This window comes from Setaria viridis, chromosome 3 (genome assembly GCF_005286985.2).
Source record: "Setaria viridis chromosome 3, Setaria_viridis_v4.0, whole genome shotgun sequence".
NCBI lineage: Eukaryota > Viridiplantae > Streptophyta > Magnoliopsida > Poales > Poaceae > Setaria > Setaria viridis.
Genome location: NC_048265.2, coordinates 22,974,221 through 22,988,071, shown reverse-complemented (window position 1 = coordinate 22,988,071; position 13,851 = coordinate 22,974,221). Strand labels below are relative to the sequence as shown.

The window sequence follows — 13,851 nt, the reverse complement described above, 5'->3', positions numbered from 1 at the left end:
TCGACGGTGACGGAGCAGGCGGACGGGTGCAAATCTTGGTGGCGGTGAAAAATTTTCCTAAGTGTTGAAGGGTGGGGGTGTGGCAGAACTAACCAAATGAACCCAGCTAAAGTGTGCTCAACTTCGCCTCACATGCGAACTGACAATTAAGTTAACCTGGTAGTCTGTTGGGTTTCACCCGATAAACCACTTGTCTCGGATCGAAACAAAGCATACTCACATGAAGGCGAGTCCAGAGGTTACAACAATCCACGTAGACTAACATAGGTCCCACTTTAATTATTACACCACAAGAGTTTGAAATTGCATAAAGTAAAGTTGTTCAGAGTTCAAGCAGCGGAAATAAAGAGACAATCTAGACGTCAAAGCAGAGATGGCATGGTGAAGCCTACCATGTCATCAGTTACCGCGATCCTTGCCAACCGAGGACAGGTCCCACTCGACCGTCGAACCTGGAGGGAGCTGGGTCAGCCAAGTCAAGCTAGCAGCACATTCATCGACATCTACCATATTTCCTGAAAACAAAGCCACAAGCAAGGCTGAGTATACTAATACTCAGCAAGACTTAACCGTCGGGCGGTAACTACTCCACCAGCTTCTAGACATGCAAGGCTTTTTTGCCGAGGGATTTGTTTTGCCAAAAGCAACTAAATTAGGTTCTTACTTTCAAGTTTTAGCATCAAGTTCTAGTTGCTTATTCATTCTAAGTAAGCACCTATTCTAATCAAGATGGTGATCAAATATTTTATTCCAAGCATCATCATTATGATAATCATCCTCAGTTCTATTCTTACTCAGTACAGAAGTGCAGTCAAGCAGTCTCAAACTGTGAGAGGCAGACGATTCGAATCGAGTTTCATAACCTTGCAAGGTGAACCTAACCCCACAACATATGAATACCACACCGGGTCCATACATGTCAGCCATCCCCATCAATCCCCAAGCACATGTTAGGGACACTTCCCTTGGATACAATGCCCCACGGTCCTAGACGACATTATACCGTGACTGCCCTTGAACCCACATGATGCATCAGGGGAACCAAGTTCTAGAGAGAGTGGGGCGGTCTACTCACGTCCCGGTTCAATCAGGTACTAGGCTTCCCCATCCCAAACTAGGTATGAGATTAGTACTTTCAAACACTTGACCACAGCTCTAGACATATTCCGACCTTAGCAGCTTTCTCCTAGATAGACGGGATAAATTCCACCGAGTCAGAACCAAAAGTCCAGCCCCATCTGTCGTCCTTATGGTGAGAACATAAGTAGGCAAACAACTCCTATAACTCGTGAGTGACAGGAAATCACTTGACTTTTACCGGGTCCCTATTTAGCATTGTAGCTACTCGACCTGTCATATTACTATTCAAACATAGGTACTTAAGATCATGCAGCTATGGTTTCAAGCAACTCCTATGAACTTAAATGCACAAACATAAGTATCATAGATATTGCATAAACTTTGAATAAGGGTTATGCTCCGAGGCTTGCCTTCCTGAACTAGGTTAGTAGGAGGGTCGTCGGAAGCTTGGCTGGGGTCTTGCTCGATCTCAATCTAGTGTAGCTTGGCAGGTTCCTCCTCTGTCATCAGAAGCAGCTCGTATGTCCCGTCAGCAAGGTTCGCTTCTACACGAGATGCATATGCAATAATTCAAGATTTCATAGGCAGGATGTATTTCAGATGATATTGCAGAAGTGTAAATTGCCTTTTGACCACATTCACCTGGACAAGATTCCAACTTTCATTTAATTCATGAAGTAAGGTGTGTTGTGATTTAAAACCCGGGGTTGACTTTGATGCTGATTGTGTACACATATAATATTTTAACAACTTAGACTTCACAAAAGAAAGATGGGGTCAGTTTAGGGTTGCTCAACATTCATTTGGAAAGTTATCTTGTTTCTGAATTTTTAAACAACTTAAAAGAGCTTTTACCCTTATACCCTTCCTATTTAACATTTGTTATAATTCCATTTAACTAGATATTACTTAAAAAATGTTTTTGGAAGGACCGAATAAGATATGTTCTGAATTTTTACAGAAGCTTCATTATTACTCAAGCGATCTACTAAAAAAATTTAAGATGCATTTGGTGTTTACAAAATTTACTAAAAACCAAACAACATTAGATTGCAAAACATGAAGAAAGAATTTTATCTAGAGCTTCATCATTAGTGTGGTTCCACAAATTTTACAGAAGGGTTACCAACACTAACAGAGGCTACTGTAAATTTTTCCAGAATTTAAAGAGCATGAAAACTATTTATCACATAAAAAGTACATTAAACCACATGCATTTATTTAAGTAAGGTAAAACATGTATATTACAAAAGAAAGTATTTTTCCTAGTTAGCCATGTGCATCAGGAGTCTAACAAAATTGATTTCACATTTTTACCATCTTTTTAAAAATTCCTACACATTTCCAATGTTTCGCAGAAAGGCCCCTGGAACTGTTAAACTTTCATAGAGCGGTCCTGCTATTTTACGATTTAGACCTTAGGAAGATTTTGGGGCTCTCAAATTGGTCTTCAGACCTCGCCGGCGGCTTGCCGGTGAAATTCCGGTGAGCGGCGGCGACAACAGGAGGGGGAATGGGCTTAGGCACAGTCGTAGGCTCACCGTGGTTCGATACGATGAAGGAAACGTGGGCGGAGGAGGCTTGACGACGGCGTTCCACGGTGAGGGTTATGCGGTGGTGGGGGAGTCTCTGCTCCGGCACCGGCGGTGGTAGAGGAGGCTGGGTAGCGGCTCGTGAAGCTGCGCGGGTGTAAGAGTTGAACCGGAGGGGCTAGTAGGCGGTGGCGATGCTCGGGAGGGCTAGCTCGACGGCGAGGGCTCTGGTGGCAACGACGGCGCTTCGGTAGAGAGGGGTGGTGGTGGAGGGTTGCGCGAAGAGAGCTGGGCCTCCTTTTATAGCGTGGGGAGGGTGCCAGGAGGGTGTATAGGGCATCTGCGGGGCTGAGGCCCGCCGGGGCGCACGAAGGCAGCCAGGCACTGGCAAAGCAAAAGAGCGGCGCGCCGGAGTGGCTGGTAGTGGCGCGTGCGTGGGCGGGCTGTAGGGAGTGGCCGGGGAAGAATGCGGAGCTGCGGAGATGCTTGTTGTCGCACGCGAGAGTTGGCTTGGAGGGAGAGCCCGAGTCATCACCTCATCAGCGGTATTGGCCATCACGGCGGAGCTGGTGGCGCGGCGCGACATGGCGGTGAACGCGGGGACGTGGGCAGGAGCACACGTGGGCGTGTCGCGGCAATTGGCCAGGGAGAGATGTACGGCGGAGGGTAAGGATTGCGCGCGCAGGGAGTGGGCAGCGCTGGGGAAGGTCAGATCCCATCACTGGCGGTGACAGGTCGGGGTGTGGCGTGAGCGGGACGGCACCGCGTGGCACGACGCAACGCACCATGCGCAGTCACCGGCGCCGGTGCACGTGGGCGACGCTGTGGTGAGCGAGGGCAGCATGTTAGCATCGATTTTTCTCCAAATTTTGAATTGAAACTTCAATATTTCCAAATACAAAACTTGTTGTCCAAAGCTGACTCTATAACTCCTACGAAGGCTCATGTGTCAAAAACTCAACAGAAAAGGAGATAGAAAGCTTGGAAGTTTGGTGGAACGCCAGACATGGTTGAGTTTGAACTTTTCCCCAAATTTTCTGAATTTTGAACTGAAATTTGAAGGCCTTCCACTCAAAATCAGAAGATGTGCAACTAACAAAAGTTGCTTGTTTTGAAATGTTCTACAACTTTCATATTAGCCAAAAGTTGAGTTCTTGTATAAAATTCTATTTTTAACATCTACCCCCAAGAAGTGCTTTTTGAGGCATTTTTCATTCTTTGTGTTTGAAAAGCTTTCAAGGTTGGGATTTGAACTTTGGGGTGTTTTTCTACCTTCCCAACCTAAAATTGCTGGTTTTCACATTGGTTTCTTGCTGGGTCCCATTTGACTTCAATTTGCCTTCTTGTGAGTTTTCCAAGGTTTTAAGTGCATTTGAATTTTACACATGGCAAGGTTTAGAGTTTATGTGCGATTTGTACCCTTAATCACTTCAATTAACCTTTGAATTATTTCACTTAAACTAGGGATGTTACAATGGGGTAGAAGATGACTGTTACTTTTATCGCCCCCCCTTTTATCCCGGTTCCTAATTAAACCCGGGACTAAAGGAACTTTTGTCCCGGTTGCAAACTAAAATCAGGATAAAAGGGTACGTTCCGAGCGGGAATCGAAAACTACCCTTTTATCCTAGTTTCAATTTAAAACCGGGATAAAAGGGGGAACTTTTGTCCCGGTTGCAATTGGCACCCGGGACAAAAGGGTCTTTTCCTATTTTTCGTCTCCCACCTGTTTTTGGGAAATAGATTTTATATATGTTTTTCACTAGATTTCAGGAAAGAAAAAATAAGAACTTTACATATTTCGAACATGCAAAAATATATTAAATTAGTAAGTATATTTACAATAAGTTTGAATGAGTCATTAATTCTATAATAGTTCTTCTAGCTTCTAAAATAATTATTTTATTGCATCGCTATCATCAAATTAAATAATTTCAATGTGTGAAAAATTCAGTTGATGTATGTGGTTAACATTGTTCATATTGATTGAATAAATCTTCACCTCAACTAATTAAACACACATGAAATCATAGATACGTTAAATTAAAAATTGTATCAAGTAGTACATGAAATCATAGAACTTTACAATGTAACTTTATATAAAGGTGAAGCAAAATTAGTGTGTTACAATGTAATGTTAAAAAACTTCTTATTCATGAAAGGTCCTTGGTCATGATCGCGGCGTAAGTACGGAGCCTCTTCTTTGGATAGCATGATGCTTGGGTCAACTTCAACAGCGAATAGAGGCATGCCATCAAACTGATCATAATCATTTATTTGGTCTGTTTTGTCCTCGACTCCCATGATTTTTCTTTTACCTGGAAGAACTATGTGGTGCTTTGACTCCTATGGCTCTTCTGGATTTCTCTTGGGTTTGCTAGACATGTCCTTCACATAGAAAATCTGATGCACATCATTGGCAAGTACGAATGGTTCATCACTGTATCCAGTCTTGCTCAAGTCCACTATTGTCATTCCATATTGATCTTTGGTTACGCCAGTTATCTTCAACCATTGGCAATGAAATAGAGCGATGTACAGCGGTTCGCATTTGAGTTCCCATATCTCCTCTATGAAACCATACTACGAGTCCTTGCTATACTATTTCTGTCTATGGCATCTATACGGACACCACTATTCTGGTTCATGCTTTTCTGATCTTGGGTTGTGTAACTTGTATAACCATTTATCTCGTAGCCTTGGAATTTCACGATTGTGCTAGAAGGTCCCCTGGCTAACCAAGTGAGCTGTGGGTGAATCTCAGAGTTACCCATAAGTTGTTGACGCAACCAGGAGGGAAAAGTATCCATGTGATGATGTATAAGCTAGGTATCAGATTTCGTCGGTTTTTTGGAAACTAGGATCTGCCTGTGTTGCTCGATATATGGAGCCACAAAGGATGACTGTTGCAAAACAGTGTAGTGTGCCTTATCGAACAAATCAGTATCATTGCTCAAACTTGATTTCCTTCCAAGAGTGCCCATTCACCGCAGCCTCTCCTCATGGCGTGAAGTTAGAACCCCAATCGAATCAATTGAGTCAATAAAATCAACACAAAACTCAATCACCTCCTCTGTTCCATATCCCTTGGTGATGCTTCCTTCTGGACAGGCACAGGCACAATTAAGAACATAGTTTTCTAGGACTGACATGAACCTCTCGAAAGGCCACATATTGTGCAAGTATACTGGTCTGAGAATAGTAATCTCTTTTACTAGGTGAACTAGGAGGTGCGTCATAATATTAAAGAAGGATGGTGGAAATATCAACTCAAAGCTGATAACACATTGCACCACATTGTTCTATAGCTTTAATAGCTTGGTTGGATCAATTTCCTTCTGCAAAATCGCATTGACAAACGTGCATAGCTTTACAAGCAGCAATCGGACACTCTTTGGTAGAACACCCCTCAGTGTAACTGGAAGCAACTGGATCATCAACATGTGGCAGTCATGGGCCTCGAGATTTATGAACTCCTTTTCGTTCATATTTATTATTTCCTTTATATTCGAGGAGTACCCAGATGGGACCTTCATACTATTCAAGCATTCAAACATGCTATCCTTCTCTTCCTTGCTAAGAGTGTAATTGGCAGGATGTAAGTAGTGTTGTCCATTATCTCTCTTTTCTGGATGTAGGTCATCTCGTTGCCCCATACGTTTCAGGTCCTGTCATGCTTCCAATGTATCTTTTGACCTCCCATAAACACCCATGAAGCCTAGCACGTTAACGCAAAGATTCTTCATCAGGTGCATCACGTCTTTTGCGTTGCAGACCTCTAGGATTTCCCAATAAGGTGGCTCCCAAATATTGACTTCTTTTTCCACATGGGTGCACATCCATTATTGTCGTTCGGAACAGGCTCGCTACCAAGACCCTTTCCAAAGACTACCCTTACATCCTTTATTGTCTCAAAGACACACTTTCCATTATGGTGTGCAGGTTTTTTACGATTGTCTGGCACCCCTTTGAAATGCATCCCTCTCTTTCTCAGCGGGTGGTTAGCAGGGAGAAATTGACGATGACCCATATAGATGACCTTCTTACAGTGCTTCAAATACATGCTGTATGTGTCGTCTAAACAGTGGGTGCAGACCCGATATCCCTTGTTTGTTTGTCCTGAAAGGTTACTAAGTGCAGGCCAATCATTGATGGTTATGAATAACAATGCTCATAGGTTAAAGATCTCTTATTTATCCTCATCCCACACACGTACACCTTCTTCCTTCCAGAGCTATAAAAGTTCATCAATCAACGATCTTAGGTACATGTAAATGTTGTTGCTGGGTTGTTTTGGGTCTTGGATAAGTGCCGGTATCATAATGAACTTCCGCTTCATACACAGCCAAAGAGGAAGGTTGAACATACATAGGGTCACAAGCCAAGTACTATGACCACTACTCAACTCACCAAATGAATTGAATCCATTAATACTTAAACCAAACCTTATGTTCCTTGCATCAATTTCAAAGTCCAGGAATGCTCTATCAATTGATCTCCATTGGGCCCCATCAGCAGGGTGTCTCAACATCTCATCTTGCTTACGTTCTTCTTTGTGCCATCGCATCAACTTAGCATTCGCCTTGTTCCTGAACAAGCACTTCAAGCGTGGTATTATAGTGAAATACCACATCACCTTCTCAGGAACTCTCTTCTTGGGAGGCTGCCCTTCGACATCACCAGGATCATCTTGCCTGATCTTATACCGCAGCGCTCCGCACACGGGACAAGCATCCAATTTCTCGTATTCAGCACCACGATAGAGGATACAGTCATTAGGGCATGCGTGTATCTTCTGAACCTCCAATCCTAGAGGGCAAAAAATATGTTTAGCTTCATAAGTTGTGGACGGCAATTCATTATTCTCGGGAAGAATCTTCCTGACAATTTTCAACATCCTGTGAAATGACTTATCGGACACATCATTTTTGGCCTTCCATTGCATAATTTCTAATGTAGTACCCAGTTTTTTATGGCCCTGCTGGCAATCTGGGTAAAACAATTTTTGATGATCATCTATCATGCTCTGCAACTTTGCTACTTCCTTCTTAGTTTCGCAATCTCTATGTGCATCCCGTAGCACCTAACCAAGGTCATTAGTAAAGCTGTCTTCTGCAAACTCATCTTCATCAGGCTCGCCCATTGTAGTATCTGCAAAAGCTTGGCCTGCAGCCCAGTCCGAAATGTTGTCATCTTCCTCCTCTTCATCATCTTCCATTACAACCCATCTTTTTCCATGCTTGGTCCAAACCAAATAGTTACACATGAAACCGTATCTAAACAAGTAGCTGTGAATTGTCCCCCAGGAAGCTTGTGAATAGTCCTTCTTGTTACTGCATTTGAAGCATGGACAATATATGAACCCGTTCTTTGACTTGTTCGCTTTGGCCACTTTGAGAAAATCATGCAAGCCATCAACAAACTCCTTGCTCCGTCTGTCCATGTTATACATCCATTGCCGGTCCATCTACATCGTATTACGCATGAAAATGGATTATGCATTTTTTTCTTTTTTTATTTTTGTTGTACATAGCTAATTTTATTATGATTTTTAGCATGCAGGTCTCTAATATCTTGCCAACATTATAAATATTATGTTATATGGTAGTTGTTTTTTTACCAATTCAAATATATTGTTTCTTCATTCTTCAATGATTACAAATATTATATTCTCTTCTTGCGAGTAAGTGTGTCATTTCCGTTTCGCATCATATTGATGGTTATTTGATACGCTTTACGACTTATCTACATGCTATTCACGATTGAAATCATGTCAAACATTGTAGTGCAAATGATGCTAAAAGTTTAGATATATATAGAAATACATATATTCAAATTTCAGATCCAAACAACATGGTGCACTATGACAAACCATCCACTGAGTACTATCTAGGATCACTTTAAGCATCCTTGGGTGGCGAAGACAAAGGTTTCGCTGACCCAGCCTCATCCTGTAGTTTATTTGTGCCTCCTGCAACGGTAGTACTAAGTGGACGTGAAACACCCGGGACTGGTGGTAGAGCATAACGACCACCAAAAGGAGGTTCCTGACCCACCGCAATAGCATCTTCATGACATATTTGCAAATAACGAAGCATTGCTTTCTCCCACATGCTCATTTTCTCTGGCTTATCACACGGGCCAACTATGCTTTTCCCCTTGCCACGAGAGGAACGATGATCGCCCCCACCATTGCCACTACCTCCAGCAGCAGAAGCCATCTATATGTACAAAAATTCATACCTTAGCACTGCTTGCATACACACATCCTCTCCATTCTTCCTCATTCTAACCAACTCATTTTTCTCCCTCTCTAAAGCATAATAACAATAAATGAAAGGAGAATGAAGTAGCTAACCTTCACAACACTTTGGATGAGTAAAATCCCCACGGAAATAAGGAAAAAAATTTGGGCAGCACCTCCCCTAGGCTTGCTTCGGTGCCATGGAAAGGAGGATGAAGCTCTCTGTCTTGTGGAGTGGAGTGGCCCGGGCTGAAGGAGGAAGAAGAGGCCTCTGTCTTACGATTTTATAGGGGAGGAGTTTTTGTCCCGGTTGAAAATTCCAACCGGGACAAAAACAAACCCCTTTTATCCTGGTTGGGAGTTTACTCCCGGTTGGAAACACCAACCGGGACAAACAGCTCCCCGTTTTATCCCGGTTGGAGTTACCAACCGGGAGTAAACCTTTTGTCCCGGTTGGTAACTCCAACCAGGACAAAAGGGGTGTGCTTTTGTCCCGGTTGGAAGCTCCAACCGGGACAAAAGGGGAGCGCCGTTGGTGGCTGGTAACTAGCCGTTACAACTGGGACTAAAGGGGGACTTTAGTCCCGGTTGCAAATGCCAACCGTGACTAAAACTCCACCCCATTTCAACTTACCGTGGTACGCCCCTTTTTGTCCTGGGCCAACTTTAAACTGAGATAAAAGTAAGCGCATGGAAGGTGTGTTTTCTACTGGTGCTAATTCCAACCGGTACTAACGGAGTGGACGAAAGTTCCTTCCTCCCGTAGCGATCGATTTACCATTAAATGTAATTCGTTACCTTGAGTAACTAAATGCCCTAAAAATATCCAAGGTCGGATGGTATGGGAATGCCTAGATTGACTACTACGAGCCCAATCAAAAGCAGTGACGCACGTGGCCTATTTCGTCTCACATCCTTTTAGGGTCATCGTCATCTGCCTTTTGGTGCTATCGATCTATGAATATGTGGTGGCAAGCTGAGTTGCTGACTTGGCATTATTCTATATCAATTTACTACTATATTGATTCTGTTCAAAATTAAGAAACTTGTTCACACAGTTCACTCTTCACTCCGATAGATACTAGGACTTCTCTCATGGAGTGGAGACACAAGAGCGTGGTTGTATGATTCTTACCTCTATGCATGATCTAAAATATAAAACACACTGCCTTTGCACTTGTCGTATCAATGACTTCATTGTTCTTATTTGAATTATACATACATTTTCCATTTCATTCACAAAGTATGTGTTTGAACTCAATGGCCTCATCCTCTTTAACTAGCTAGAATTTATAAGTCCATCAAATTATAATTACTGTCAAATCATTTGTTGCAAGTATGCAACTCTGACCGGGGGTAATAAAAAGGACAGGTATTGTAAGCCTTTATTTCCTCAACTGATCTGATACATGACATTTGATTTACGTAGAAGCGTAAGTTTGAGCAAAGATACACAAAAATTAGACAAAAACACCAGTAATTAACCATGATCTAGTATTGTCGGCGGATTGGCAGGGTATGCTCTAGTATCCATATTACATATCATAGCCGGAGCTAGCATTCACATGTTCCTCACCCAACGATCGATAGTTGTATAGTAGCTAGTCCTATGTAGATAACTCTCCGGTTGGGGGGAGAGATCCGCATGCATGCCATGGATACAGCAGAAGCAAGCAAGGAAAAAAAAAACAAAATCAAGGTGACACGAAGCAAAAAAAAAAACGAACAGACACTTCATGGTTGCCCATGCAGGAGCTGAAGAGTCTCAGTATTTAAGCTTTTTATTTGGCGGCGCCGGTCTACTCGCTGCCCGGGGGCTTGTAGGCGATGAACAGGACGCATTGCACCTGCCTGAGGTTGTCGAAGCCGATGACACGGATGTAACAGTCAGGGTAGGCCTTCTTGCACTCCTCGAGCTCAGCGTACACCTGGGTGGCCTCGGTGCAGCCGAACATGGGCAGCTTCCACATGGTCCAGTAGCGCCCGTCGTAGTAACAGGGAGACCTGCTGTTCTCACGAAAGACGAACCCGACCTTGCTGAACTCGAGGCAGGGGATCCAGTTGTTCCGGATCAGGTACTCGACCTGCTTCAGGAGCTGGTCGGTTGAGAGAGGTGGCAGGTAGGAGAGGGTCTCGAACTTCTTGTTGCCCTCCGCCGGCCACACCTGAGCAACGACACTCTCATATCAGTTCCTAAACTTCCTATTGAGTTGTATTATTTATATGAACAACGTAACAGCAAGAATTCCAGTGTCTAGATCGATCGATTATATTACCTGCATGCACCTGATCCTTCCGCCGTTGCTGACGAAGCCGGTGCTACTGATGCGGCGGCTGACGGGGAGTCCGGCGGTGGACTTGAGCCCCTGGAATGGAGCCACGGAGGTGGCCGAGGAGGCCATCACGGTCGGCGCCATGGCTTACTAGCTAGTGCTAGTATACGCTTACTAGTACTGTATTTACGAAGGAGAAGAAGAGGCAGTCTTGCTTGAGAGGCTCCTCTCCACCGGCGGCGTATATAAATAGCCAGCGGCTCCATGGCCGGATGTGGCAGGAGTGGACACCGTTCGCCGGTGGCGTCACCCGGCCAGGCTGGCCTATCCTTATCTCGTCCGGCGCGACGTGTCGGCACCTAGCGGCGCTCCTTATCTTCTGGACGACGGGGCGGGATGGCGATCCACGCTGGCAGCTAGCTTCCGCTTGGCCGCCTCTCGCCAACGCCGCTTGCGGCTTTCCTTGCCTCTGCGGTCTCGGCCTCTCGGTGTCCGTCGTGACTCGTGAGCTGTGTGGCGAGATTTTTCTCGGCGCGGCGAGCCCCGCCAGTTTTTCTCACGCGGCTGCTAGTGAACCTGGAGCACGGGACAGCGAGGAATTGGCGACATCGAAGCCAAAGTGGTACGGTCCCCGCCGGGTTTCAACACGGCTGCAGGCCTCTGCGTCTGCGGGAAGAGGCCACGGGAGAGTAGAGTCACGTCGTGGAAGAGGCCACGGGAGAGTAGTTTTCAATAAGGATCCATGGAGGTTGATGCAGCACGCAGCAATGGCCGATTGCGGGAAAGATGCGGTTCCTCCATCTTATGCATTTATGAAGAATGTGACTAAGACATTTTGAACACATTCAAAAGATGTCGCTAGGAGGGGAGCATATCTTTAATCATGTTTAGATCTAAAGTCTTTTAAATTATATCTAGAAGGAATCAACTTGATTAATTATTGAATTTTAACATGAAGCTATACCACTTGATTATTTAGATCATGCAGATCTTTATTGCAAGAATCATGAAGTTTATGTATAAAGCTTGAAGATTGATTACTATTCATATAAAGAATAGCAAATATAGAATATTATATAGCTAAGAAGATTTAATGTTGTACTCTTTTTCTCTTTATGAATTTTCACTTGAAGGTTTCCTCACATAAATTTTTGATGAGGTAACATGTACAATACAATTGCGGTTGATACGTGTGAGATGTACATCAACAGGAATACAACATAAAATGTAACGTCCACGTTTTAGAGCATTTAAAATACGTACTTTTTAAATTTTTTCTTAAACTAAACACATACCTTCTTCCCGAATATTCAAAACCTTTTTATAAATAAATCTTGCACAAAATATTAGCATATGTGTTGCACGTGATTGTTTCCCTTAGAACCCCTTTTAGAAATAGAAATTTCCAAATCCTTCCTCTCGCAAAACCTAGAAATAATATTCAAATTCCATTTGAGTATTAATAGCAACCAAAACCCTATAGGATTCCCATCTCATCTCAGTCAAATATTCCTAACTTGAGGATCCTTTTAAAAGTCCCATTTCTGTACCCTATCCCAGCCCACATCTCAAATCCCAGCCAATTTTGAAAACCAATTCAAATTTAAATTACAAATCTTACTCAAATCAATAGAAACCCTTAAACCTCTCATGAGCCGAGCAACTCCCATTCCGGCCCAACCCCTGCGCAACCAGCCACCTTCGTTCCACGGCCCACCTCAAGCGCGCGTGCCTCTAGCCCAACCGGCCATGCGGCCCAGCTCCCCTCGGCCCGCCTACCAGCCTACCTCCTCGGCCCAACTCCGCTCTGCGGCCCAGCCACTCAGCCCGCCAGCACGCGGTCCGGCCTGCCCTCACTCGCACCCCCGCCACCTGCCTGCGCCGCCGATCCGGTGCAGCTCCCCCAGCGCCGCCGCGTCGCACCACCGCTCCGCCGCGCCACACGCCAGGTCCATTCCCCCATCGCCACTGCCCTTTCTGCCCTCCCCAAAACCACCCACTCCCCTGCAAAACCACCCCAACCCGACAGCCGCCTGCCACCCACTGCCAGAGCCACCCCGGCCACCTTATCCCCGCTGCCGCCGTGCTTTCCCCTTGGCCAAGTGAAGCTTCGCAGCAGAAACCACCTCGCCAAAACTGCCATGGCCATCCTGGTAAGCCTCCACCCCGGCCGGCTCTCCTTATCCACCGCGCCAAGGCCCTCGCCCCTCCCTATAAATACCGTCCCCATCCCCTCGCTTAGAACCCGCGCCTCCTCTCGTCCCCTCTCTGGGTGGCAGGGTGTGCCGGGTGTTAGGTGCAGAGCAAGCTCTTTCCCAAAAACTATGATTAGGAACACACAAGTGGAAAACTAAATGCTCTCAGAGCTTGTATTTCTCAAAAAAATACGAACCCTTGTACAACAGGGGTGCCTCCCCTTTGATAGGGATGCTGACTTTTACATACCGAACCTAGCCTCACTCAATCACTACATTCTAGGAATATGCTGTACATAATGATAAAAAAAGAGTTCTAAACCGATTTGTACACTCCAACGAGGTCACACCATCCACGCCGTTGGGGTCACATTTGAAATGTGATTGCTTTCACTAACACATTCGTCCGAGCGAATTCGTGCTCCTTAGACTCCGGGAAGCGAGGGCACCATGGATTTTCGCTTGGTCTTTCCTAATTCAGTCGGCGTTCTTTCTCTGTCGAAATGAATCCGCGCACCTGCAATCAA

At 44.8% G+C, this 13,851-nt stretch overlaps 1 protein-coding gene across 1 annotated transcript; it reads right to left on the bottom strand.

Moving 5' to 3' along the window:
* Positions 1-10,316: 10,316 nt before the first annotated feature.
* Positions 10,317-11,353, bottom strand: LOC117850448 (ribulose bisphosphate carboxylase small subunit, chloroplastic). The gene is made up of 2 exons (XM_034732274.2): positions 11,133-11,353; positions 10,317-11,021 (listed from the first exon to the last, which is right to left on the bottom strand). Exons 1-2 carry the CDS (start codon positions 11,271-11,273, stop codon positions 10,656-10,658), a joined length of 507 nt encoding a protein of 168 aa, XP_034588165.1. The 5' UTR covers positions 11,274-11,353; the 3' UTR covers positions 10,317-10,655.
* Positions 11,354-13,851: the final 2,498 nt, after the last annotated feature.

Excerpts from the sequence above, each read along its gene's own strand:
- LOC117850448 (XM_034732274.2), bottom strand. The coding sequence starts at position 11,273 with ATGGCGCCGACCGTGATGGCCTCCTCGGCCACCTCCGTGGCTCCATTC. Across the intron at positions 11,022-11,132 it reads GAAGGATCAGGTGCATGCAG|GTGTGGCCGGCGGAGGGCAA; the intron begins GTAATATAATCG and ends GTCGTTGCTCAG.